The sequence below is a fragment of the Hippocampus zosterae genome, chromosome 7 (genome assembly GCF_025434085.1).
Source record: "Hippocampus zosterae strain Florida chromosome 7, ASM2543408v3, whole genome shotgun sequence".
Classification (NCBI taxonomy): domain Eukaryota; kingdom Metazoa; phylum Chordata; class Actinopteri; order Syngnathiformes; family Syngnathidae; genus Hippocampus; species Hippocampus zosterae.
In genome coordinates, this window is record NC_067457.1 from 23,547,522 (window position 1) to 23,575,521 (window position 28,000).

The window sequence follows — 28,000 nt, forward strand, 5'->3', positions numbered from 1 at the left end:
AACACTCAAAATTGTCCTTAGGTGCGAGTGTGAGCTGGTTGTTCATCGGTATGTGCCCTGTGATTGGCTGGCCCACACCGATGCCCGAATACAGCTGGGATAGGCTCCAGCAGGACCCTTGTGAGGATAAAGCGGATCAGAAAATCGATGTGTGTGTGTGTGTATGTATGTATGTATGTATATATATATATATATATATATATATATATATACATACATACATATTATACAAACACAACAGTGATGTGAATATTGAAAAAAATTAACCCTTTTCTTATTAAAACAGCTCTAAAATGTATTTTTTTAAACCATACAATATCGCCATTAATGAATAAATAATCAAAAACCAAACCAAAAAAACTTCGTTTTTTTTCTTTTTGGTTGAGGGCCGAATTGAGATGTATAATATGAACACCGTGGAACATTCTCGGTGTGGTCACGCTGCACAAGGCTGCACACATTCACTCCTAGCAGTCTGCTTGTGTGTGTGTGTGTGTGTGTGTGTGTGTATGAGTGTGTATGCGCGCGCGCGTGCGCGTGATCGCTGGTGCATGTGCTTGCCCACAGTCGCGTTGTGTGCTGCGGTCCGCACTCTGCCTCCGGTCGTCAACTTCCACGCACTTATTGGATTTTAGCCCGGAGTGGCCACAAACCAAGCGGCACCCGCGTGGGTCAACCGCGAATCCGACTCCCGTCACTCCCCACCCCCAACCCTCTCCCCCCTCCTTCGGGGAGCTCCGCGGTGAAGTCGGCGGCGGCGTCGCGCTGCGAGTGAGGTCGGCCGGGAGGCGCTGCTCGGCGGGCATGGCTTCGCCTCCGTGCGGCAACTTGGACTCCGGCCTAGAAATCAAAACTCGTTCGGTGGAGCAGACGCTAATCCCGCTGGTGTCTCAGGTGAAGTCCGCATGACCGACCGATCGACCCGCGGCAACTTTGTGTCGTTTTTTTTGTTTTTTGTTTTTTGTGTGTGGTTGTGTTCTTGTTACCCACGCGCACTTTTGTTGTCATTGTTGCTCCGGTGGGGTCGTGAGTGGAACAGATTACTTTTTTTTTTCGGGCAAGTTCCCCCCCCCCCCCCCCCCTCCACGTTGGTCTGTTGTTGGGCAGAACCTGCAAGATTACATAACGTGCATTTTACCAACAACTACAGGGACGCACGCACGCGCGCGCACAAAAGTACCTTTCTTTGTTGCGTGTACGGTGTAAAGTTGCCGAAAAGTTCGCAAGCTTCCTAACGTGCACCCTAAACGGAAAGAGATCAACTCTCAGCATTCACCCGCGTTGCTGACTTATGACACGCGCGACTGATTAACTAATAGGCCCCCTCACCCCTCCCCAAAACATGTTAATGCTTGACTCTCAGCATTCATGTGATTTAGTTTTCAGTTTTTTTAGCCACATGCTTTTCCACACATAGTTTCTGGAATTAATCGCTCGGTCGTCACAACATTCATCAGTAAAGTCCGCTTCCATACGGTCCAATAGCATGAATGCGAATGCTTGACTCTCAGCATTCATGCGATTATTTTGGTGGCAATCGCTTTGACTCGAGGGATGAAGAGAAAACGCTCGATTCTCGGCACTCTTGAGCGAAGTCCTTCGGGAATGGCACTGCTTGGTGCGATCGCTTTGCATCTGCACGGAAGCGTTGCCATACAAACAGGAAATCGCTAAATATCGACTGGCAAAAGTCGGGAGTGGAAAGTGCGAACTCATGGAGGTGAACTTTTACCTGTGATGCCGAGCATAAGAAGATTTAGTCCTTGGAAGCCGATAGATTTTTAATCCTATTTCTCGCATTTCATGATGCTGTGAGTTGCATTTGCATATTTGAAAAGACTGGAATTGAGTTTGATAATTCCTTGCGGCATTCGTGATCTTCCTTTATTGTGCTTCAAGGATGTTCGAATGTTGTTGTTTTTTAAAAAATTCCTATTTTTCTTCCCCACCCGCCCATCAGTACGTTTCCGTGGCAACAGCGTATTGAAAAGAAACCTTTTCCAAGGACTGCTTTTGATGACGTGATTCGGTCGAAAGGGGCGGCGGGGGCTCAGACAGAGCTTTGTTCCAGATCACATGACTGCGTTGTGGCAAACGCCATCCAGTCACAGCTAGCTTCGATCGGCCACGCGATCATCGGATTGAAAACCAAATTACAAATAGCACGAGGAAAACGGTTTCCTTGGAAAAGGCGCATTTGCCACAACAGGGCTGAAGAAATCTTTGATCAGGTTGATGAGTTACCGTGGCAACTTACATTACTGCTTGTGGTTACGATTTCAAGTTACTGTTACATGTTGTAGTACAGTGAAACTCCTCTATAACAAAATCATGTTTGCAGCAAGAACTTTTTCACAACAGGGGTTTTTTCACTGTAGCGAATTAGATCTCAGATGAAAACACAGACACACACACACAAACGTATGTGTACTCTTTATTTTAATTCCAATAGTGCATAAGTATATGCAGACTCTTATTTGACATTTCGTATAGTCAGTGTAGAAGGAAAAAAAGGGAAAGAAATTGCAAAATTTACGATCAGCATTCACTTTCACTTGCATCAATTTCTTGGATAATATCTTTTATTTTGTTTCCTCCGTCTTTCATTTTGATCACTTTTACCCTCTCTTCCAGCGTCAGAGCTCTTCTTGTCTTAGCTGCTTGACATCCAAAGGTCTGTTTTGTATCCAGTTTGCCACACGGTCATGGGGAAAAAAAAACCACGATCAAATTACTTTTAATAATGTTATAATTAATGTGTAAATTTCACATTTTCAAATGATCGCTTTTACAAGATTGCCTGGAAATCGCAATGTCCCGTTATTGGTGAGCTATTCGTACAATCGGCCCTTGACGGCGCCGCGTGGGTGGCTCCCGCGAAACAAGTTTGTTTCAAGCTACGTCACGGGTTACGGTAATCGGTTACAAGTTACCGCATTACGGCTAAGTTACTGTTTATGCAGTTGCTGTTACAAGTAACGTAACGAGTAACTGTAACAAGTTACAGTTACAAGTTACCGTTGTCATTTTCAACTTCTTGGAACACACTTGACCAGAAGGCGAACAAAGCGTAAGAAGAGGCAATTGACAAGTTGCGAAAAGGGGCAAAGAAGAGTAGTCGGCCCGCCTTAGGGTGGACTTCTCTTTTTTTTCTTTTTTGCTGTTGTGTCGTTTGATGTCTATCAGGCAGGAAATGAGAAAATCTGCCGTCTTGTCTGATGCGTTTTGCTCCCCCCCTTGATATTGCGAGTCCTCTTATCAGCCGCACTTCCACTGCCGTGTAATTACAAGCTTGGGATACTTCCCCCCCCCCCCCTCCTTTCACGCACACAGACACACACACTCGCACATACACGACACATGAACACAATCCCACCCAGCTCTGCTCTCTTCACACATACTGTACACGCGCGCCACTTTTATTGATTCTTTGTGTTTCCATTTCCCCTTTTTTGCGCTTCCTGCCTCCCTCTCCCACCCCTTCCTCGAACCGCATGGTGACTTTTCACTTCTCATTTGCAACACTGAGGAGCCCCCCCCCCCCCTCCCCACCCACCTCCACCCAAAGCCTCGGGCTATAGAAAGTCAGTCGGGTTTTTATTTTTTTTGGGGGGGGGGGGTTGTTTCATCTGTCTCCATACGAATGGCGAGCTCCCGCTGTGATGTAATTGGCCCTCATGTAGAGAGGAAGGCGGCCGAGCAAGTGTGGTGAGCGTGTGTAACGGTGTTGCTTGGAGGCATTTTTGTGTTCAAGGAAAGAGTTTTCTTGGTGGTCTTTGGCCCTCACGAGGTGTTTGGGGTTTGATCAGACAAGGGAAAAGCTAAAGGGGTTTGACAGGGATTTATTTGGCATTTTTACGCAATAATTAGGCCCTGTAAATGAGCTCCCCGTCTAACCTTTTTAGTGTCAACGTATGTGTCGACCGGTGCTTGAGCCTACTTGATGTCTTAAGTTCAGTATTTTCGGCCAGTGTAACGTTTGGAGTTCAGACAAAAAAGTAATAAGGTTCAAAATACAGTGAAACTCCTCTACAACAAAATTATTTTTGCAGCAAGAAATTTTTCACATTAGGGGGCTTTTCGCTGTAGAAAATTTTCTCTCAGATGTAAACACACGCACACACACAAAATGTATGTGTGTACTCTTTTTTTTCCCCCCAATACGCCGTGCATAAATATGAACATGCACTTATTTTACACTTCATATAGGCAGTGAACGAAGCAGCAGAGGTCGGTGTGACATGCTGAGGTTAGATTAGACTTTTGCGGAAGGCTTGTTTTCGTTGTAGTGAATCTTGTTGCAAGGCAAGAGCAGAGAAAAAGATTTCATAGAACGGAACAGGGGGGCTTTTCGTTGTAGGGGAGGGTCAGAAAAGTGGGAATGGCTTTCATGAATGACATTTTTTCACACTAAGGGGTATTTTCGCCCATGTAGATTTCATTGTAGAGGGGTTTCTCTGTAACCTAAAAAAATCCCATTCATATTAGTTCATTCCAACATGAGATTAAGCTCAGTGATTTTCAGACCAAAAAAAATATGGCTGACTTGAATCTATTTTTACTCTCGATTCTAAAAAGTATTCTATTCCAAAGTATTTGGGAAATAATGTAATTCATGTCTTTTTTTTATCAAACCAGATTTTTATCAAATATATCTAATCATATCATCATATATATCACCTGTTAGTGCCTAAAAAAAACATCCAGTCTTGAGGCGAAATAAAACAGCGTGGCTCCTGCGAAGTGAGCGTTTGATAACACCCAAAAGGGGTAATAGGTTTGTTCGTCAGGAAGTTTCTGCCCGACAGCGACGGTATGATTAACGTGATCTGTCATCAAGCCATTTATAATAACCACCAGCTAACGTCATAATAATAAATGGTTTATTTTTTTCCTGCTGATACGATTCCGAGGCTTATTGTTATTTGCTGTGCGTCGCTCAAATGAGACTGCATATTTTTAAACCCCGCCAAAAGCTCCGGAATGCGATTTGCGCGGTGCTTTTGCATTTGTTTAGGTTCCCGCAAATTCCCGCTTGAGCTATTTATCCACCGACGCCTTCGAAACCTGAAGCGGCCTGTTCTTGTACGTTCTCGTACTTGCCTTGGAGGCTGCTGCCATAGTCCTCCGAGACAATCGTCTTTTGTGTGTACTGTACTAAGAATGCGCGAGTGGGGCTTGTGTGTCCTTGCGCTTTGGAATGCCCGCTTGTTTGCTTTGGGTCAACTGAAACTGTAGCGACGTGCGGTGCAGACCTTGTGGCAACACCATGGAGAACCTTGTTGACACCAAATAAGTCTGGGAAATTAATCTTTTAGTTTTTTAATCAATTAATCTGAGATTTTAATTTTTTAACTCATTCACTCCCAAAGACATTGTCTTTTCACACTGCGCACGTTCAACCCCAGATACTTATTTTCTTTTCAAATTTTTTCAAGACTTAGGGTAAAAAAAAAAGGGAGGGGTCTAGAATTCGCTGGTACTGAATGAATTAAAAAAATTCTTACATTATTTTTTTTATGACCATACCTTCATTTATTGCGGGCTTACCTTACTATTTTGTGTGTTTTATTCTTGAGTTTGCATTTTTAAAATGACATGTCTGGATGTGTGCCAGTCTGTACTTGTATCCGATTGGCTTGTTAGGTGGCGACATCATCTTTGCCCAATAGCGTGAAGCACGCACTGTCTACGCCGCTAGCATCCTGCAAGTCGCCATTGATTCTTTTGGCTCTCCTTAAGTGCTGATAAAAGGCTCCATCGACTCCTCGGCGGCGAACAGACTTGCGCATGAAGTGTTTATTTTAGTTTTTTTTCCCCCCAAAGCGGACCGGTGAATAAAAGAGGCGGAGGGTTCTTACTTGATCTTGACTGTTGCCAAGCCAACAACTTAGATCCAATTATTATAGTTTAGCTACGTGGTTAAATGAAACTAATGGCGCACTGATGACTTCATTCCTCTCTGTCCTCGTTTAAACTGTGAGGGTGTGAATGGAGGTTGAAGTCAGAGCAGGCGGAATAATCGTTAAGGATCCTTGTCAGGTACCGAGTGGCTGCTTTGAGGCATCTGTCGGGCCTTTTCGGATTGAGCGAAAATACTTTTTATTTATTTGGGTCTACTTAACAAGGAGAATTGTCTTTCGAGACTGCTTTTATTTTTATTTCTTTAATTTGAACCGATCATCGTTTTTACGACTCCTGTTTCGCTACCGAATGAGGTATACAATATATGAACAACCTCGGGCGGCGAACCTCGTACCGCTTTACTGAGCGGCAGACGCGACTTAATCTGATCGTGATACCGGGACGGCATGGCATCACCGCAGACCAAACACAACCAGTCCATTCTCCCATTTTCACCGATCAGATAGACGGGAAGAGATCTCTATCAGCCGAGATGTGCTGGCTAATGTAGCGTTTAGGCCTCCGTGGCCCCCAGTTCCTACCCCGCCATTCTCACTTGACAATGAATCAACTTTCAGTCTTTGCAGGATGTTTGCAAGCCGAGTTAGGTGGTGCGCGTGAATGGCGGAATGACATTTATTTGTATATTTCAGAATGGGACAGGGGTAGTATAGATTTGATGGATAGGAAGGCTAGCTAGCTACCAACGAATGAATGCAGCTCAGCCTCTGAAATTCAAAAGGTTATGATATTTTTTGATTATTGAAGATTGCTCAGAATTTTATTTTTTTTGGGGGGGGGGTGTCAATAAATGTGTTCCGGTTTACACAATCATTTCGTTTGCGAGCCCTTACCGTATCTAATGTAAACAGATCTTAAAACCACAGTGCTTTTTTTTTTTTTTTTTTGGCAGTGTCACAGCCCCACCATTTTCCCATCAGAAAAAATAAAAAATAAAAACCGTCACATGAGAGCAGTTTTGTGGTCAACACGATTCGTCCCAATGCTCCCGTGTTGTCATTTGCCTCCCCGGTAACTGGGGTAAAAGGCCTTTGGGTCAGGGCGTCTCACTTGCCTAAGCATCGATGAGCTTTGGGGGGGGCGGTGCCGGGAATGAAGTGACCTGGCATCTGAAATGTTTATCATTCCACTCCTGACAGTAACGCGATGGAGGAGGCCTCCTTCGGTCTGTCTCGGGAAGCGTTAATTGCGTTGCTAGAGCGATTGTGTTGTTGTCTGACTCCCTTTCCGGATAATGGCTTCTTTGGAGACGGATGAGTTTTAACATGACGGAACAAAGGCGGTATGAAGGACATGGAAAGAGAACACCCAATGATTAAAAAAAAAAATAAAAAAATTGTGATCTCTTTCTCAGCTGGAAAAAAAGGAAAAAAAAATTTTTAGAGGTAACACCCATCAAATCAAATCCAGTAATATTGTTGGAGCAGAGTGTGAAGATTGATGCCAGAGAATCACCGTCTTTGCCCCCTTTTTTATGTCGAAAGCAGTTGTCATTATCGGAACGTGGAAAGCCGCAACAGCCCGGCTCGGCGATGTCCCACTTGTGCAATTTCGGACTTGCCGATGTTTCAGCGAGCTCTAGCCGAAAAGTTGCCGTGTCGGTGGCATGACTTCACACTCTTACGGCTTCCCACTGCCGATTGAGAACTTTAAACCGCGGTCCCGACTTTCCACCTTCGCATTATACGCACCCCGTGTCAAGTTTACGGTCAATGCGCACTACCGACATCCATCCATCCATCCATTTTCCGATCCGCTTAATCCTCACAAGGGTCACGGGGGTCGCTGGAGCCTATCCCAGCCGTCTTCGGGCAGTAGGCGAGGGACACCCCGAACCGGTTGCCAGCCAATCGCAGGGCACACACAGACGAACAACCATCCGCGCTCACACTCACACCTAGGGACAATTTCGAGCACTGGTGTCAAACACGAGGCCCGAGGGCCAAATCCGGCCCGCCGGGTTATTTTAATGTGGCCCGGGAAAGCAAATCATGTCAACTTGCTAAAATCTGTACAGAAATGTCATGAGTAATAAATAACATTGAGATTTTGCAAGAATTTTGTTCCCCTGTTTGCACTAACTTGCCCTAGAATTGAACAAACTATTGTAATTGACATGACTGATTTCAAAACTAGTCATCTGTTAATTTGTTGTGTATAAGCGATCATTTTGCGGTTTCACTGTCATAACGGCCCTCCGAGGTAAGGCGTAACTACAATTTGGCCCGCGGCTAAAATCAGTTTGACAATCTTAGAGTGTTTGATCAGCCTGCCAATGCGTGTTTTTGCAATGTGAGAGGAAACCGCAGTACCCGGAGAAAACCCACACGACGGACATATTTTGGTGAATTCTGTCTGGAAAAGAACCGGCAGGTGAATGCCGGCCGGGTATACCGTTAAACTTCTGCTGGGCCAGTCTTCCAGGAAGGGCCATGAAATTCGAAGAGGTGAAATTCACTTCAACTGTATCCTGACGTGTGCAGGCTTCTTATCTCGGGAGCCGCACGAATGTACGACACCTCATTTTGGTATGCTTTCCACCCTTCCTCCTCTGCACCGCCCAGTTTCCTCATTTTGTTTCCTATCACACAATCCCATGCCTTGCAGGCCTCTCATTTTTTTTTTGTTTCAATCTCAAACTCTCCAGAGAGTCTGCTGCCACCCCCGGATCAACTCATTAGCTATGCGCCGCGTGAAACCCGAGCCAAAGGCTAACAGGTAGCGCACAAAGCCGGAGAGGCCGCGTAACATGAGACAGATCTCTCGGCGCTGGGAGTATTTAAGGAGTAATGGCGGTCTAGCCGTCGTTTTGATATGATTCTCACACATTTTCAGTCTCGGAACATGCCGGAAAGACTTGGCATTTTAGCTCCTGGGTGAGAATACAGGACAGCGTTTCTGTAAATGGACATCATCCAACCTCGGCATGTCACCGAAGTGGCACGGTGTGACGTTGCCGTCTCGTCTCGTCACTATTTCTGGGGTAGATGACAGGGGAGGAGGGAGTTGGGGGGGATGGGAGAGGTTCAGCCAAGAAACACTCGGACAATCAATAAACGAGTCACCCGCTTCCTATAAATAACGAGCCGGTGTGTTGGGGGAGGGGGGACCTTGGGAAAGTTGGGGTGGAGAGGAATCCAAATCGGAGAAACGTGCGTCTCACCAAGACGACGCATGAAAACGACGAGGTGCTTGACAGGAAATGGAGCAGGAAGTCGGCCATTTTGGTCAGCGGATTCAGTTTCTCTTGTAACAAGATGCTTGAAAAAGTCTCAAAAGACGCAATGCCCGCAAATGAAACCGACCGTGGGAATTCCCAATACGTCAATGTTACTTTCGGAGACTTTGACGAACACCCACAAGGCAGTTCACCCGAATAAATTTTCGAGGATTTACCCTGCGAGAGATAAAGCATTGACCGGCTTTTTCACGAGTTCATCCACAAACGTTTTCTTGGTTTTGCTCCCGGCCGAACTCTGTGGTTAACTTCGTGCCGTCCAAAGACCACCGGGTACCCCCATCGAAACCCACTCAGTCAATGTGTACCGATGAATCCCGATTTAAGCGAGTGGGTGTCACAAGACGTACCATGATGTCACAGAAAGATGGGATGGGGTCGGGGTGGGGAGCGGGCATTCCTTCTGAGCGCTCATGTTTCCCGCTGAGGCATTATGTCACCGGTCAAAAGTCCCTTGAATGATAGAAAGCCTGAAACGCTTTGACGCTCAATTCCTGGTTTCCATGTTTATCGTCATGACTTCTCATCATTCACCCGTCACACCTGCCGTCTTATCTTCCCATCTTTCCCGAAAAGCACAAGTGATGAGTCTTTCCTGAAGGCACGCTCTTTATCTGACAAAAATAAGCCGCCTAGCATGCCGGTCGGGCTTTTGTGTTTTGGCCGGGACTTTCTCTCCTCCTGATACGTTTCTCCGCCACGCTATTAGCCGCACGCTATTATTTGTCCATTACGTATAATTACCCATCCCGAGGACTGATGGAATGTTCTGGAAGGCCGAGTTGGCAAGTAGTCGGGCTGATCCTGCCGAGGACTTTATTTAATTACCCGGTCATTAAATTCCGCTCGGGAGGAAGACGGCACAAGATGCGACTTGTGACTGGTTTGTTTGTACCCACTCGGGCATTGTGCCCTCCCTTGTTTTTGTTTGTTTGTTGTTTTTGATTGGTTCTTCGGTTCAAAGGCCAAAAACCCAGATCTAATCGAATTTAATCCGGGATGAAAGTTATGCGGCTGTCTGCGTGCACGAAAAGCCGCAAAGACATCCCCATCGTCATTTCCAGCTGTTTAATAGACAAAAATTATATTTTGTCGATTGCATTTTGTGGATTTAATCGACAAAAATTACATTTTGTCCATTAAAACGCGCCAACTGTATTTATAGAGCACTTTTAACACAACGCAGGTGATTTGCTTTGGCGGGGCCACGTAAAATGACGTGGCGGGCCGGATTTGGCCCCCGGGCCTTGAGTTTAACACCTGTGCATGAAATAATGCTATGTAATGCTAACGTGAGGCCGCGTTATTTTACGCGCTAAGATAGCCCGGCGTCGAACCGTAACAGGTTGGCGTCACTGTCACTGTCCCTGTTCCAGCTGAATATCGATTCCCTGGCTCGCCTTCGCCGTCTCGATCCACCTCGGATTGCCGCTGACGGGGCGAATTGAGCGGACGCCGCTTCGTCTTTGTCCAGGCAGCAACGGGATGTTAACGCGTGACGTCGCCTGTGGATGTCGGTGGTGCTTCTTCGCCGTTACCGCTATCTGGCCCATCGTCTGCTTTATCGCTTGGCCATTATAAACTCCAGCCGGCTCGCCTTCTTCGGCTTGCCGGGTTTTACATCAACCCCGCGATAAAGTTCCTAGTCCTTTTTTTGAGGTCTTATTTTTTTTAGGGAGACGATAGGTTACTTTGAGCGCACAGACCAGAGATAAAGTGGTTTCAAAGCCAGGGTAAGGGTTTAAATTTTAAGGTTTAAATTAAGGGTATAGCGTTTCAAAGAAGAGTCTCGGGATTGAAATGACGGTTTCGAAACAAGAGTTCTGCTTTTTAAATTAGGTTAGACTTTAACCTTTTCAGGGACAGCGGTTACTACAGCGGACAGGTTTCAAACAAGGTTTGGAAATTCACAGAAGTGTTTCAGGCCAGGGTTAGGGTTGGAAATTCTGAGTGCAAATTGGAGTTTTGAGCACTGGGTAGGGTGTCAAATTTTTTTAGGCTTTCAAGTTGAAACCCTGACTCAAGCGTTCAAAGTAGTGTTTGAAGACGGTTTAAAACAAGGATGTGGGGTGATGGTTTCAATTTTTGTAGGGGTCAAATTATGGTTTGGAATTCTGGTTTCAAGACTGGGCTACGGTTTCAAATTAGGATTTCAATCAATTTGTGTTTTCGTATCAGATTATCGAGCCTGGATTAGAGTTTCAAGTACTTGTTAGTGTCGCAAATTAGGCTTTCAGATTCTGTCTGTCAGGACAAGTTTTCAATTCGGGTTTTATAAATTGACGACAACTGTTTGCTTATTGTGTGTTCTGTTCCTTGACGCCCACCCTCCGTCCAGACGGGCGTGGGGAATAAGAAAAAAAAGCATGACATAAGGCATTGTGTGCCCGGCTCAAAGCTGGCTGTGTTGTTTGTCTCATGCCTGTGTTGTGAAGCGCAAAATAGCAGCCACACCCCTCTTCTGTGGGGTTAATACTTATTTACTAGTTACTTGGCAACCTTGTCATGTTGTTTTTTTGCAGTGTTTTTGTTTAAAAAAAAAAGTCACTGGAGACATTGAATCCCCCCCCCCCTTATAGTTAGATCATGCAAGGCTAATTGATCCACTGGTGAAGTATTACATTTGTTTTCTGAAATTAGGCTCTCAAACTTGGTTCAGGGTTTCAACCTACTTTGGAATGTGCAAACCAGAGAAAAGACGACGAACAAATAATACCGTCTGATTGCGAGACCGAAGGGGTGGAGGGAGGGGGGGGGGGGGACACGTTGGCGGTGGGGCAAGACTCAACAAGTCGCACCAGGCTGGCGAGCTGACAGCGGTACGGCGACGCTGCCAGGAAACAAATCAGCAGGCTCCTGTGTTTACACACCAAGGCTGATGGTGGTTCACCCCCCACCCGCCCCCCCCAAAAAATAAAAAAAATAAAACGGCAGGCAGAGCGTGTCTCATTGTTCCTGACAGAAAACATTACGGCTATTAGCAGAGTACAAACCACCAGTACTGTCCAAATAAATAAAAATAAAAATATCAATAAAATATTTGCAGACATTCGCATAGTACAACATAAGACAAAGAAAATGAAATTCGAACATCTCACTCCTCCGCCACCAGAACATAAAAACCAAAAAAATCAGCAAAAAAAAAATCCATCCATCCATTTTCCGAACCGCTTAATCCTCACCAGGGTCGCGGGGGTGCTGGAGCCCATCCCAGCCGTCTCCGGGCAGTAGGCGGGGGACACCCTGAATCAGTTGTCAGCCAATCGCAGGGCACACAGAGACGAACAACCATCCACGCTCACATTCACACCTCGGGACAATTTAGAGCGTCCAATCAGCCTGCCATGCATGTTTTTGGAATGTGAGAGGAAACCGGAGCACCCGGAGAAAACCCACGCAGGCCCGGGGAGAACATGCAAACTCCACACAGGGAGGTCGGAGCTGGAATCGAACCCGGTACCTGTGCACTGCGAAGCCGACGTGCTAACCACTGGGCTACCGGGCCGCCCGCAACAAAATCCAATTACTGTGTAAAAAGCGGGTCTGGCTCTTGATACTGTTCTTGCTTGCAATAGTGGGCGTGTCCAACACCGGTGACACAAGCGGGGGCAAAAAAAATAACAAATGCAACTCATGGCAGCCGTGCTGTCTGCTTTGTGTCACACAAAAATTCTTCTTCCCTCACAAACCAATTTTATTTCTTCTATATTGGCCACAGAAGGAGACATTTGTGGACGCATTCATATTTATGGACTCAAAACCTTTGTCCTCAAATCTTGGGATGCCACAAATTTTTGGATGCACATTTTTGGAGATGTGAGGGATGTTCGATACCACTTTTGTTTTTCACTGTTTGATTCCTCAGCGATAGAGTGCCCAGATCTCTAGTTCTTAGATTTCAATTTTAATTGAATACAATGACAAAAAATTGGGAACACCTTTTTTTCTGACACAGATGAAGATTCACTGGCAGAGCAAGACATTTTTTTTGTTTTGCCTTAAATATCTATGGTATGGTATCAGCAGCTACCAAGAGTACTCGATACCTTAAAATCAAGCCAGGATCCGCCCGTACTCGCTCATCCCTACTTTTGACCTGAATATTTTGGGATGTAAATTTTTTTTTTGCCACACTCCTGAAGTCTCGCTCACTTCACCCTTGCCTGTAAAGTTGCCTATTTTTTTTTGCGGGTGCATTCCCAGCCTATGGTAACGCTGCACATAAAACCACTCATTCCCTCGATTGTGATTTCTCATTGCGATCTTACAAGAAGACGACAACGTCCAACTTTCTCCCAGCATTCCAGTCCCGAGTCCCACGTATCTCCCCGGGCCACTGATGTTTCTTTCTCTTATTTCCTGACTGATTCACACCAAGCGCGGCGTTCCTGGCGCTTGTGCGTGACACGACTGACGCGATACGGTGTCGTCTTAGGGAACCTCAAATCCTAATTAGCTGCACTGATGAGGCGGAATGGACGGCTCGCGTAACCGAGATGAAAAGGAGCCGTGCAGACTGTGAGGCGGCTGAAGGGGGGGGGGAAATTTGACGGATTGTGTCTCGCTGTGTTCTGGAAGTGACGAGCCGCGGAGGCTCAAAACGAGCGCCAAAGTCGACGCAGAGGAGAAACTTTAAATGAAGGGATCGTCTGCAGAAATATTTTCTGTTGTTCTGCAATCTCTCGTTGTATCTGCAACTCTTGTGTTGGTGGCACCAAAAAGGATGTGCTTCTGCTATCGCTGATGCTCATCTTCATTCATGCCGAAAAGTAGTGGCAATACAATTCTCTCTTAGTTTTTCACACTGTGAAGACTAAAATTTGTTGTTGTTGTTTTGTCCACAAATTTAAGAGTGGAAAATTTTGTGCCCAAATATTTGGTGACTCCGTCTTAGAATGCGGACATTTTATTATTATTTTTTGACGCACAGTAATTCTGCTTAGTCATTTTTACTGTAAATACTTCTGTTAGTTGCACTGCTAAATAAATATTCTTACCTTAGTTTTTTTTCCACAAATATGGGGACAGAAATTTACGGATGCATACATTTGCCAATTTTTCTTTTCCTCAATTTTTAACTAACTTTTGCCCACCAAATTTTACAATATATAATTTTGTCACAATATTGTGGGATGCAAGCTTTTCACCACCATTTTTTTTGTATTCAATATTTTGTCCACAACTTGTTGGCTCTAGACTTTTGTCCACTCATTTACACATAGACGCACATTTTTGGACATACGCTTTTGTGCCCCCATATTTTTGTTTCCAAAGATTGTCGTAAACTTTTGTCCACCACTTTTTTCGTCCGCCATTTGTTACACAAATTCTTTAACTTTTTACCTACAAATTTTTGGCCACGCGATTTTTGGACTTAATTTCTTACAGCAGTACTTTTCTATGCATAAGAATAACTGTGGGCAGAGGAGTGGAAGCAATTAATAATGAATTGATCATTAATTGCCCTGAGGCATGCATAATAAATGCACTCAGCAGGGGTAGAGAGAGCCACCCCAGGGCGGGCATTCCTTCCTGTTTCTATTTTTATCTCCGTCAAGGATACTAAATATAGAACTAACTTGACCTTTCATTTTCAGATCACAACGCTGATAAACCACAAAGAGCGTCCCAAGAAGTCTGAGCGCACCTTGGCGGCCATCCAGCGCGTGGGCCAGGCGGTCAGCGTGGCGGTGGGCCGCTTTGTTGCCGTCGGGGAGGCCATCGCTCTCGAGAACCACGAGCTCAAGGAGGAGATGGGGCACGCCTGCTTCGAGGCACGTCGCGCTGGTAAGTTTTTTTGGGGGGTGGGGGGATGTGAGAAAAGCGCACTGACCACCAAAGTATTGGGAAACAACTCCTTTATTATACCTTATCTGTCCTGCAGGGGACGCCATAGCTAAGCTGACGGACGTAGGCCCCGCCTGCAGTCCCCCTTCGTCCGCGGTGACCGTGTTCAGCGATCGCACGGGCATGGTGAAGGCCGCCCGTCTGCTGCTGTCGTCCGTCACCAAAGTTTTGGTATTGGCCGACCGCATTGTCATCAAGCAGATCGTGGCGTCGCGCAACAAGGTTAGACCCTACACCACTTCCAAAACAAAACACGCAATACTGTCAAATGAAACAGTGTGCATTTAAAACAACCACAAAGATTTCTCCGAACTTAGTGACTGTCGTATGGTGTTCCACAAGGTTCAATTTCGAGGCCCCTGCTGTTTTCATTTCATTTGGTCCCCCAGGTTCCAATTGACTTCACTGGTTCCGTGCACATTTTAGAGTTCATTTTAAGATTTTTATTTGTCTTTAAATAGCCTCACCCTACCTTACCTCTCTGAGGTCCTCCACCCCCCACACAAACCTGACCTGGTGCCTCAGCCCAGCGGACCCAGACACTCCTGGCGCTACAGAGGACTCGGTATAGGTTCAGAAAGGATCAAGGTTTTTCGGTTGCCGGTCCCTCTCTTTGGAATGACCTCCCAGTAAATGTTAGACAAGCCCGTTCGTCTCTGTCCAACTTTTAAACTCTTCTGAAAGCTCGTTTTTATTATTATGCTTTCCACTCAGCATGAGACTCGGCATTGTTTTAGTGCTTCATTGTGTTTACTGTTTTCCTGTTCTGAATTGATAGGGGGTTTTTTTTTTGTTTGTTTAATGTCTCTTTTTTTACGCGATATACTGCACTTTGTATGCAGCTGCGGTTGCTTTTCAAGTGCTCCGTAAATTGAGTTGAGTTTAGTCATGCCTCCACTAGCGTCACGCGCGCACATAATAGAAAATGGCAAAAAAATGGCATCACAACCGCAGTACTTATAATCCTTCGAGCAACGGATGTTTGGAAATGAGCTGTGTAGCAACACGCGTAGAAAGACAATCTAACAAAATTCCCAGAAGGTAATTGTTTCTCTCTTGTGCCAGGTCCTGGTGACGCTGGAGCATCTGGAACGCGTGAGCACCTTTCAGGAGTTTGTGCAGATCTTCAGCCAGTTTGGCAATGAGATGGTGGACTTTGCCCACCTCACCGGTGACCGACAGAACGTGAGTCGAGAGTAAACAACAAGTGTTCTAGTAGGCTTTTCCAAACATTTTGTGTACATGGTGTACAGTTTTGTTTTTCAAACTGTACTGTATATACGCATCTTGTCTTCCCTTTTGGAGAAGCTTGCACCTTTTATTAGTTGCAGCTAAGCGAGCGAGCGCAGAGGGGGAAATAACGGATAATTATGTTGTCTTTGTGCTAAATTGCCGAGGGAGCGCTTTGACTCTTTCTTTGTCTCTTTCCCAAATCTTCCTCATGCTCTGTTTCTGTTTTGGGAGGTGCACTTTATGTCCCCGCTCATTCTATTTTCATGCCTTTATTTTTGTTAATGTTGATTCTTCTTTTCTTTCAGCTAACGTCCCTTTTATAGTAGCATGAAAGAGAGTTGGAAGGAGCTGGATGGAGTCAAGCCACTTTTTGCCATCTGCTGTGTGTTTGTAATCATTTGAGTGTGGATGTGCGTGTTGGATTGTGGATGTGGGTGTCTGTGTGTGCAGTTGTGTATTTGCGTGTGTTCTTGCATCATTGGGCCGAATTTAAAAAAAAAAAAAATATATATATATATATATGTATATATATATATATATATGTATATATATATATATATATATATATGTATTTATTTTATTTATGTATTTTAGCTCAATATCCACTCAGAAAAGCAAAATTCACTCCTTTTATCACGTCGCACAGCTCAGTTTTGAACTCCCCTCAGGTTTGTTGATCAAATGTGTACACTGCGAAAGAAAACGTTACACTACGGTAAAAGTTGTGTGGCCTAAACTTGAGAGGGGAGAGCCGTCCACCAGGATAAGCTAATTGTCCGTTCGCAGTGATGTGTGTGGGGATCTGCGCTAGCCAAACCAATGGCAGATTATGGTCGCACTGGGAAAAAAAAATGCCTTTTTATGGCACATGTAGCCCCGCCCCTTTAGTTTATCTCAACTCAAAATGTTTCTATTTGCTTTTTATATCACCTCAACAACTTGCGATCATATGTCACATGTGTGTTACAGGACTTGAAAGACGAGAAGAAGAAAGCCCGAATGGCCGCGGCTCGGGCTGTGTTGGAGAAATGCACCATGATGCTCCTGACGGCCTCCAAGGTAAAACCGCTCGCGTCGGCTTTGTAAACGGCATTCAGATTTGACGGTCATCGACGTATTTACTTTTGGTGGCGGCAGACTTGCCTGCGGCACCCGGATTGCGAGTCGGCATGCATCAACAAGGACGCCGTCTTCCAACGGATGCGCTGCGCCCTTGAGCAAGTCGTGGACATTGTGACGGAGGCTCGCGCCTGCGCTGACAGCACTGTTCCCGCCAGCGTCTACAACGCCATCAAGGACTACAAAGTAAAAAAAATACACTGCCTGTTATAAATTCAAGAAAAAAATATTTTGTAAAAAAATAGTAAAAAAAATGCTGCTTTTGTTCTTGACACACCATCCAGTTAATACACGAGTAGCCAAATTATTTCAAACTTTGAGTTGGCTTGATGCAGACGAGCGTGGAGTGCCTGCGTGACAACCTGTACGCCTCCCTGCCGGATGGCGTGGGCCGCCAGATGGAGGTGCTTGTGGAGCGCACCGAGGACTTCACAGACTCGCCATACACGGGACACGAGCAGCGCCAGGCCATCCTGGGCATGTGCCAGCTGGCCCGGCAGGATGCGCAGCAGCTGCTGCACGCCTGGAACCAGGCTGTACGGACTCTCAATATTCGGTCAAGTTAATGAGCTCAATCCATTCTCGCTGTTGAATTGAAATGTTGAGCCTCGACCAAAAGTTAAGGTTCCACTGTTCTTCAATTTATACAAGCCAAGGCATGTAGAGGTTAGTCGCTGTTTTTCTGAAACTGTGTGTGAAAGGTCTTCCATCTTGGTTTGTCCAGCAACAATCAGGCCAGGCCAAGGAGACCACAGAGGAGTTGGAGGTGGCCATCGCCAAGTCGTGCCAGAGCGTCAACGACCTCAGACGTGAGGTGAGCAGCGGTCCGGGCTAGCTAGCTTGAGCTCGTTTATGGATTTAAAGGGCTTTTTTGATGACACATTAAGTACCAACCAAATCTGGACCAAGTCTGAAAAGACGTTTAAAAACGTCTTTGGGAGTGAATGAGCTAATTAACTCCTTCAGTACCAGCCAATTCTGGACTAAGTCTGAAAAGACGTTTAAAAACGTCTTTGGGAGTGAATGAGTTTTAATTAATTGCTGTTTGTCAATGAGAATCCTCAAGAGGAGTCGACTACATTTTTTGATCAGCGCAGAAGTATTGGCCAGCTCTAGGTTGATCATTAAGCTGAGAAAAGTTAATTAAAAAAAATAAAAATAAAAAATCTTCACTGAGGATAAAGAATGCATGCCTGGACGTATTGTTTAACATGCATGATTTGTAATTCTCTGATTTTGTCCTCTCCCAGCTGCACAAGGTGGCGGTGGCCCGGGCCTCGGAACTGCTGAGGGTCCACGCTGAGGACTCACCCCTGTACGCACTCAAGGTCGCCGGCGCCGAGGGCAACCTGGAGGCGGTGGCGCAGTATTCCCGAGCGCTGACAGAGCAGAAGGAACAGCTGGTGGAAGTACGACAATCGGAGGATGGGAAATAGGATTCACCGAAGCACTTCCCGTTGCCTCTGTTGACCCACAGAACTGTCGGCTGCTGTGTCACGTGTCCGGGACCGAGCCGCTGGAGATCACCTGCGTGCATGCCGAAGAGACCTTCCATGTGATTGGCCCGCAGGTTTGCACCACATCGTTCGATCGAACTGACCACGCTGATTTTATCTCGTTGAGCGGCAGCAGATAAATGACGTCCGACATGTCTGAGAACAGAGCGTCCACCTCACCCTCGTCTAATCGTATTTGCTGTGGGAAATTGTCTGTGGTGGTAATTATCCGGTACAGTCCTCCGGGCGGGATGTACAGCTGCCGAGGTGAAAAGTCAGGCCGTTAATAATGCAGCAGCACTAGGCGCTACGCTGTTAGCCCACGAGGCTAATTGGCTATTAATGAGAACACCCCCGGGGGGGGGGGGTGACCTCATTTCCTGTGGGACGAATTAACACCCATGTTTTTTTTAAACCGTTACTATTGTATTAATGCCGTCTGTCACTATGACATCATTTTCAGAATATATTCAAAGAAAATCACGAGAATCTGAAAATGTATTCATAATCCTAAATGTAATTTCAGTTCCACATTGTAACACGTCAGGTATTCCTACGTGGCTTTTCCAGATCATTTCGGCGGCGCAGACCCTGGCGCTGCACCCATCCAGTAAGATCGCCAAGGAGAACCTGGAGGTGTTCTGTGAGGCCTGGGAGTCTCAGCTGGGTGATTTGGCGCTGCTCCTGCGCGAGATCGACGATGTCTTGGACGGGAAGCGAGGTGCGCGGCGCTCCGATGGAAACTTGGACAGTCAGAGTCTGTCGTCATGTTTATCAACTCAGTCATTCTCAAGAATTTAAGTCGTGCGTTATAATCAAAGCATTAAGTGCCAAAGTCATCTTATGTCGTTTCATTTGTTTTTTCATCGGGAACGGTTCATAGAGGTGTTTCAGGTTTTTCATTGCAAGCACCCTAAATTCTCAGCGGAACGGCTAAAAAAATTTTTTTTAAATAATGTACCGTAAGCTAGGGGTCCCCAAACACCGGGCTGCGGACCGGTACCGGTCTGTGGGTCATTTGATGCGGGCCGCACAGAAAGAATAAACAACTTGCATTTTGGAATCTGAAAGATGTTTTATTTTGAAAAAATTACTGGATTCTCTTTTATATCAGTCACCAGTATGTCACTCTTGACGCATGTGAATGCGCGCTTCTCGGTCACGTGATAGGAAATGAAACCCTCAACGGGAGATTCCCACGCATCAAACCCACTCTGCATTACATGCTGCGATGGTGAATTTTTATCATGCACTTTGTATTGGCGCCGTATCTTATTTTGAAGACACGTTTAAACGTGACCATAGCGACCAGAGAATGTTGCGGCCAGATAGGACGTTCCTGGTGTCATGATTGGGGTTTATTATTCATTCATTCATTCATTCATCTTCCTAACCGCTTGATCCTCACTAGGGTCGCGGGGGGTGCTGGAGCCTATCCCAGCTGTCTCCGGGCAGTAGGCGGGGGACACCCTGAATCGGTTGCCAGCCAATCGCAGGGCACACAGAGACGAACAACCATTCGCACTCACACTCACACCTAGGGACAATTTGGAGTGTTCAATCAGCCTGCCACGCATATTTTTGGAATGTGGGAGGAAACCGGAGCACCCGGAGAAAAGCCACGCAGGCACGGGGAGAACATGCAAACTCCACACAGGGAGGTCGGAGCTGGAATCGAACCCGGTACCTCTGCACTGTGAAGCCGACGTGCTAACCACTGGACTACCGGGCCGCGGGGTTTATTATTATGTTTTGAAAATACCACACTTTTCATGCAGGTCATGTCATATATCAGATTTTTGTATCTATCCGGCCTTAAAGGTCGGTCCCTGAAAATATTGTTTAAAATGAAACCGGTCCGTGGGACAAAAAAAGGTTGGGGACCTCTGCCGTAAGCGATTGCACCGGTATGAGCAGCCACTGAATAAGTTGAATCTGCTTTTGTGTTTCCAGGAGACAAAAGAACGTATTTGTCACTTCCCAGATCCGGAGTGAGTAGCACGCCGCCCACTATATCCAATGTAATAATAACAACAATATATGATTTATTTATTTTACTTGCAGAAACATTCTACAAATATGAAGAGCGCCAAACCCGTTAAGTTGGACCCTGAGGTAAGGCCATGCGTCTGCGAAGGTATTGGGGTGATTTATAGTCATGAAAAGGTCACTGTTGGACAGGGTACTCAAAGTAGTTATGGATTCCCTTATTCCTTCATTCATTTATCAAGCCTGAACGAAAGAGAAAACTGTGGCAGTCGTGCGTTTTGCGCTCGGTGTACAGGAGCAGAGCAGCATGGCCAAAGTGGGCTTGGAGCTGCGTCTGTTGTCGTCCGACGTTGACGCCGAGCTGGAAAAGTGGGAGGAGCAAGAGCAGCAGGTGGTCCGCCACAGCCAGAGCGTGGCCAGCATGGCTTACAACATGTACCTCTTTACCAGGTTGGCATGCGGAAGACGTACAGTCGTCGTCATTCATAGCTTTGTGTTCAAACGGGTCGTGGCTTCATTTCTGTGCTTTGCTTTCCCAGAGGGGAGGGGCTTCTCAAGACCACACTCGATCTTTTCCATCAAGCTGAGGTAGGTCTTCTTCTCGTACCTCAATGAGTGACGCAATTTAAAGCGGTACCTCGGAAATGCTTCTGTGTGAGCAAAAATCTGAAAATTTAGTCGTAGAGGGTAGTGGCAAACATCATCTCGAAAAGTCTATTGGCTTCAAGCAACGGGCTAACGAAACTAGCATCTTGGTTGGCGGTAGCAAAACCTTTCAGCAATGGATATATGAACACAAACGGTGTACTAAGATGCAGAAAATGAAACTACATTTACAGGCATATATTCTTTATCCTCTGTGTAAAACGACTGATGTTACTGCAGTTTATTGAGCGGTACAGCGGCCTGCGAAATCTTGGATTTTTGCGCCTCATGGAAACCCCCAGTTGTTATTTTTTAAATCCAATCTCTTATTTGTGTTTTGTTTTTGTTTTTATTTACTAGATTTTTATTTTTTTTAATTAAAAAATTGGGTTTTTTTGAGGGAAGGATTTGGATCAATTTCAATGGGGAAAGAAAATCAGACATCAGCCCAGCAATGGGAAATGATTTTTCCATATCGTCACAAGACATTGTGGGGAATTTGTTGTTCATCTGTTCTTGTCCTTCTCCCCCCTCCCTCCCCCACTTTTTGTGCAATTTTTTCTGGGATTGATTCCTGGTGAAGATGAGGCACGCTCCTCCCCGCCTTGCTGAAATCACTTTCTTTCTTTCCTGTTTGTTTTCAATATTCTTGTCTTCTCCAGGTTCTGTCGGAAGAAGGACTCCAGCTGTGCTCGTCCCTGCACGTCTTCTGCACGCAGGTATTCACCGACAAAACAGCACACGCACTAGCATCATGTCACTCGCAACTGTTGGAGGGTCCAATGTGTGTTTGGACCAACTGCCAACTTTCCGGGTCACATAAACCGTGTGACTCTCGCTGACCTAAACTGAAAACATGACAAAATCACCCCCCCCCCCCTCCCACGCATCTACTAAATCTCACTTTTTAGCTGGTTGGTGAGGAGAAGTTGGCGCTGACGTCAGAGGTGGAGAAGCTGGCCGTGCTGTGTCAACAACTACAAGCGGGTGCCAGGACCCCCGTGCAGGGCAAAAGTGCCACCTTCCAGAAGGTACGATACAGCGACATGGTCCACATTTGATCTCATACAAAATAAAAATAAACACACCTTGGTTTTTTTTCTTCTAGTGGCTTTAGTAAAATGTCCAATTTTACTGTATTTGCTTGATATGCTAACATAAATCTTACTTGAGAAATAAGCCTTTTATGTACATATTCTACTCCGATAAAATTAAGGATATATAAATGTCCCGGTTCAATTATGTCAGACCATTCGGAACCATTTACATGAGCGTGGTCTGCATGCCAGACGGACCTGCAGGGGTACCTGACCATACCACTAGGCTCAGGCCAGTATTTACGCTGGACGAGTGGCCAGTGGGCCTCAGTGCTGCTCTCTGATGATATTCACGTTGAGCAGAAATGATGACCGCCAACGATGTTGAAGACGTCAAGGAGACCGCTATGTATCAGCCACTGAGCTTTTGGTGATGGCAGTGTTAGTGTGGGCAGGTGTGTCCAGTCGGTATGGAACTGGCCTACATTTCAGACCTGAATCCTAATAAAAACCCGTGGGAGCAGCTGAGTCGCCGTGTCGAGGCTCGAAATTATGCACACCAGAACCTCAATGACCTGAGGGCTGTCCTTCAAGAAGAGTGGGATGCCATGCCTCAGCAGATAATAAGTCGACTTGTGAACAGCATGAGACATGGTTGCACATGACGAGTTATTGAGACATTGACATTTTTTGTTATGGTGTAGCCACCATTGTTGTTAGCTTTTGTTTTATTGAATTGTTTGAAATGAGGAAATCACCAGTGCATCCTAATACCTAAATGTCCCACTTTCATGATATCACTGTTGTGAGGACTTTTTACATTTTCCATTAACGTCACCTGAAAGCCGAATATCCCTAACTTTTTGTTAGTAGAGTAGAAAAAACGCCTTAAAAAAAATCTGAGCTCATGACAAATATGCGCCGAAAGAGCACGGAGTTGTTCCTGAGGGCTCCTGTCTTGTTTCATCAGGTGGACTCGTCAATTCAGACAACCAGGGGCGTGTTGACCCTTCTCCTGAACATCATTCCAGCATGTTACAAGCTCAATGCAAAGGTGACATATATACACACGAAGACGAAAATATATATATACAATAATTGTATAAAAATAATTTTATCCTGTCATTAATGATGCTAGTTGCACGCAGTTGTTAACGAGTACAGTTTAGAATAATACTCGAAAGTCATTTCATTCTACACTGGGAGTCTAGTTGTACTGGTATGCCTCCTCACACCGTGCTTCACTTTCACACTTTTATTTTTTAAATAATAACTAATTTTCCTCTATATCGCGGAATTTTGCTGTGACTATTCTATTTCCGCACGGACTGTTACTTTAAGTTCGCGTCGCAAAAAGCGCGAGCCAGGAGAAAAACTGGATACTATTAGAGAACGTGAGGGTAGTGACCCCAAGTGGACAAAAGCATTAACTGCACCTGGACTGTGGAACCGGTTTGCGCTACTGCGGGCTTCCGTACCGCTTCCGAGTTGCGCGTACCGGAACTTCCGTTGTTATGAATCGATCGTTAATGTAATATCGTAGTCCAAATTTTAATGCATAGGTTTTTACTGCGGGTGAGGGAATTTCCGTTTGACAGAAGTCCATAGGTGGGAATACTTACTGCATTATGCATAAAGCTTGAAAATATATATAAAATTAATAAAATACACGGTAGCTTCTTGGTGGATTTTTTTTGTTGTTGTTGTTGCGGGAAGTCCATTGGAACATTTATTCTATACAGTTGCTCTTGAAGTGCATTGAGAACAAAGAGTATTACAAGTGCATCGACTGCAAAATGGATATCAAGGATATCGAATAAATACTCAAGCAGCTTTCCATATCCTCATCGCAGTACAAGTCCGAGCGGAGCAGTCTGGGCTCGCCGCAGGACTGGCGCTCGGAAACCGCCACGCCTGTCCAAGACGGTGGCACTGTGCTCCACAACAACAACAGCAGCAGCACCAAAGGCAATCGTCATGACGACTTTGTCGTCAAACCCTTCGAGCAGCACATGGCCGGCCTCAACCTGCTGGAGAGCAAGTAATACGCAATCTGGCCTGGGGCCGCGGCCGTGTCATTCCCGCGATAGCGACGGTGACAAAACTGCTGAAACAGAGAAAGAACTTATGCTGTCCTTGGTTGGTGTCGCACCTGCTTGTTTTGTGTTGTACACACTGGGGATGCAATTCTTCACACCTCTGTTCAAAATCTTACTTGTGAGATTTAAAAAAATATATACCAAGGTCAATCATTTTAACTCAAATGAAAAAAAAACTGACATGAGGTCAAAAGTGTGCACACCCTTTTGTAAGTCGGGATGTGAATGCGTTTCGTTCAATGTGAACACATACATTATAAGAGGGTGTGCACACTTGTGCAACTGCATTGTCTGTATTTTTACTCAGCCGCTCCAAAAAAAAAAGTGCTTTCAACTGAGTTGCACAGGTTGTAAGCCAGAATGATGGAAAGGGTTTTAAAATGATTTATCTTGGTCTTTTTGTTTTGAACACAAAAACTAGACTACCGTTTATATCCACATAAAGTGTTGCTGCACACCAGCTACGTGATTGTCTTGATGTGTGTCAGTTTTGCGCTACTCTGTTACACACTATGTGCCATGTAAGGACAAAAAAAAAATAACAGTTAATTGCCAAATGCGATGTAACGAGTGATTTGTTAGTATTACGCGCGACTCAAATGTTGGACGGTACTTGGAAATGTACGTGGAATGTTCGGGAGCAATTTTGTGCCGAGATGCTTTTTGTCGTTTGTCTCAGAATGTTAAGCTAAGGATGACGTGGTTGACAGGTGAAGAAATCATAGCTCTAGTTTTGGATATAGTAAGGAGAAAAAAAAATGACATGATGGAAACAAAAATAAACAATATTTTTTATTAAATCAGCGTTGGTTGTTTTAAAGTAAACATGATTTTTCCATATACAAACTCCGAAGGATAGCTGATCCAATACAAGATGCAATGTGAAATTTGAGCATTGACAAAGTCTCAAGAGACCATGTCCAAAAGGACACAGGAAGTCGGCCATTTTGAGTGAAAGTGGCCCTTTTAGAGTCATTTTGTCCCATTTACAAAAACTCTTCAAAAGAAGACTGCAATTTTGAACATTATATTGGGAATTTTTTTTTTGTTTTGGCCATGGACTGACGGCAGTAAATGGTGGTGAGGTATGTTATAAAACAGTCAACTCATAACTTAAATTGCTTTTGCCATCATGATTAGACCTGAGAAAAAAAAAGACTCCGGAACCATGACCAAGATATTTTTCCCCCATTTCCAGATGGACCTCATTGGTAGACTTGCTTTCTCTTTTTAACTTATTCACTCCCAAAGACGTTTTTAAACGTCTTTTCAGACTTGGTCGAGAATTGGCTGGCACCATTTCACAATGTCATTCACAGGCATTTTTGTACGCTATGAAGTGGCGCGTATGCTGACCTGAAGGCGAAGTGCAACTCTTCTTCCACGATTTAATTTCAGTTTCACCCGACGCTTCATCATGACGGCTGCGTCACGCCCGTTGCCTGCGCAGCGTGCCGTCCGGCGATGAGCTTCTCAAAGTCGTCTCTGCTCAGAAGGTTCTCTGTGAGGCTTTTGCTCTCCTCGAACTTGGGCAAGATGACGGCGATGTAGCCGTCCGTGGATGGCTGCGTGCACAAAGCGCTTCAAATGTCAAATGTTTGACATTTTTAGACAAACAAGCCCAATTCCAATGAAGTTGGGACGTTGTGTTAAAATCAGAATACAGTGATGTGCGAATAATTTTAGACCAGTATTTAATGGCAGCTCCAAAACTTTTCCAAAAACATGGGACGCCGTTATGTTTACCACTGTTACATCACTTTTTCTTGACAGCTCTAATATATATATATAACATCAAGAAATGTTTGGGAATTGAGCACACAAATTGTGTTGAAGCTTTGTAGGTGCAATTCAGTCCCATTCTTGCTTGATATAAAGCTTGAGATGTTCAACGGTCATTGTCATTGGGAAACAGGTCTGAATTGTAAGCAAAAAGTTTGTTTAAACATGAAACTTCTCGTCTTTGTAGTGTATTCAATTAAATATACGGTAGGTTGGACTGTATTTTGTTTTTATTTCTGTTTCACTCAATGTCTCAACTTCATTGGAATTGGCTTTGTTTTTCTTTTTCAGGAATGTACCTTTTCCCGTAAGAGAGCAGGTCTTTCCAGAATGTTCTCATTGACCTCCAGAAGTCGTCCCCTGATGCAGCTGTCATATCCAAAGATTCAGAATAATGAAAATCCTTTACACAAGAATTTGGGATATACAATGGAGGGCTCACCTGTAGACGGTAAATTGGGTTTCGTCTGTGCATGTTATCCGACATAGAGGAGAAAATTCGGTAAGGAACTGACCTCCCTGGTGATTACAAAGCAAGGAAAGTGAGTAAAAGGATGAGCTGAAATGCACACATCCGGGATGCATAACCTTACTCGCTTGGACTTTCCGGACACTTTGTTGTTTAAGCGACTGCAGCCATTACTGATTTTGTAATCGATGTTTGAGATGGTTCGTCCTTTCTCCAGCAACGGGTGAGTCTCGGCCAAAGTGATGATGCATATTCTGAATATACAGCCATAGAAGAGAGTTTTTAATTTTATTTATGACATGTATGATCAATCCTTATTTTCTAATACTAAAGAACAAAAAGTTACCTGTTTGAATGTTGAAGGATGCAGTGGTCCTCACATGGCTTTCCTTTCATATCTATGCAATATGTGCATTATGTATAAAAGACATACAATACTCACAATAAAGCAATAACAGAACATAGTTTATCCAGTTTGAGCTGACTCCCCCAGCCCCAAATATTGCAGTGTCGCCAGTGCGTCCAACCTTAACATACCTTCTTAAAGATACTTAAAATCGGAAATTTACGACATTTTGTTATTGTGACAGGTCTTCAGGATCAAGTCTACCTAACACGCCGGCTAGGCTAACAGCTAGCTAGTTTACACAACGGTTACACGAGCGCCTTTTTATTTTTATTTACCGGCTTTGTACCATCGTGTGTAGTAACGGTCGATGACCGAAGGCGGGGCGGCTTCACCGTCTTTGTGCTCCTCGTCGTCATCCATGAAATAGATTAATAGGGAAAAACGATGTTCCACTTTATTCGAAACTGAAACTGTATGTTTCTCGTCGGTCACAAAACGGTGTAGCGCAAGAAGATTGCCCGCACCTGAAAATAAACGTTTAGGAAATGGTTCCGGGTTATTTACTTCCGTGTCCACGCAAAAAGCAGTAACCTGGTCAATTTTAAATATACGGAATGTAGAAGGCCGCTCATTTATGTTAATCTGTCAAAAGTTCGACATGTACAGTCCAACTAACAGGTTAGCAAATATTTGTCGGCAATGATAATTTAAAAGACATCATTTGAATTCAAGGTGGGTTACAAAGTGGATTTGTTTGTGTCACTGTTGTTTT

At 44.9% G+C, this 28,000-nt stretch overlaps 2 protein-coding genes across 6 annotated transcripts; one reads left to right on the plus strand and one right to left on the minus strand.

Annotated features, from left to right (window-relative positions):
* Window positions 1-518: 518 nt before the first annotated feature.
* On the plus strand, window positions 519-25,428 carry ctnnal1 (catenin (cadherin-associated protein), alpha-like 1). The gene is made up of 19 exons (XM_052070581.1): window positions 519-894; window positions 14,761-14,950; window positions 15,048-15,232; window positions 16,076-16,195; window positions 17,213-17,302; window positions 17,381-17,548; window positions 17,698-17,898; window positions 18,087-18,176; window positions 18,613-18,771; window positions 18,840-18,932; window positions 19,429-19,579; window positions 20,812-20,849; window positions 20,923-20,973; window positions 21,143-21,297; window positions 21,387-21,435; window positions 22,155-22,211; window positions 22,404-22,523; window positions 23,500-23,583; window positions 24,383-25,428. The coding sequence occupies exons 1-19, from the start codon at window positions 520-522 to the stop codon at window positions 24,572-24,574; spliced, it is 2,568 nt and encodes an 855-aa protein (XP_051926541.1). The 5' UTR covers window position 519; the 3' UTR covers window positions 24,575-25,428.
* On the minus strand, window positions 25,408-27,978 carry abitram (actin binding transcription modulator). Of its 5 annotated transcripts, none has more exons than XM_052070688.1 (6): window positions 27,564-27,978; window positions 27,226-27,277; window positions 27,004-27,133; window positions 26,853-26,929; window positions 26,710-26,779; window positions 25,408-26,209 (listed from the first exon to the last, which is right to left on the minus strand). In XM_052070688.1, the coding sequence occupies exons 1-6, from the start codon at window positions 27,646-27,648 to the stop codon at window positions 26,102-26,104; spliced, it is 522 nt and encodes a 173-aa protein (XP_051926648.1). In that variant the 5' UTR covers window positions 27,649-27,978; the 3' UTR covers window positions 25,408-26,101. The 5 variants fall into 5 exon arrangements, with proteins under 5 accessions (XP_051926648.1, XP_051926649.1, XP_051926647.1 ...); XM_052070689.1 differs by having other exon boundaries at window positions 25,408-26,193; window positions 27,621-27,977; XM_052070687.1 differs by having other exon boundaries at window positions 25,408-26,193; window positions 27,575-27,977.
* Between the last annotated feature and the right edge of the window lie 22 nt (window positions 27,979-28,000).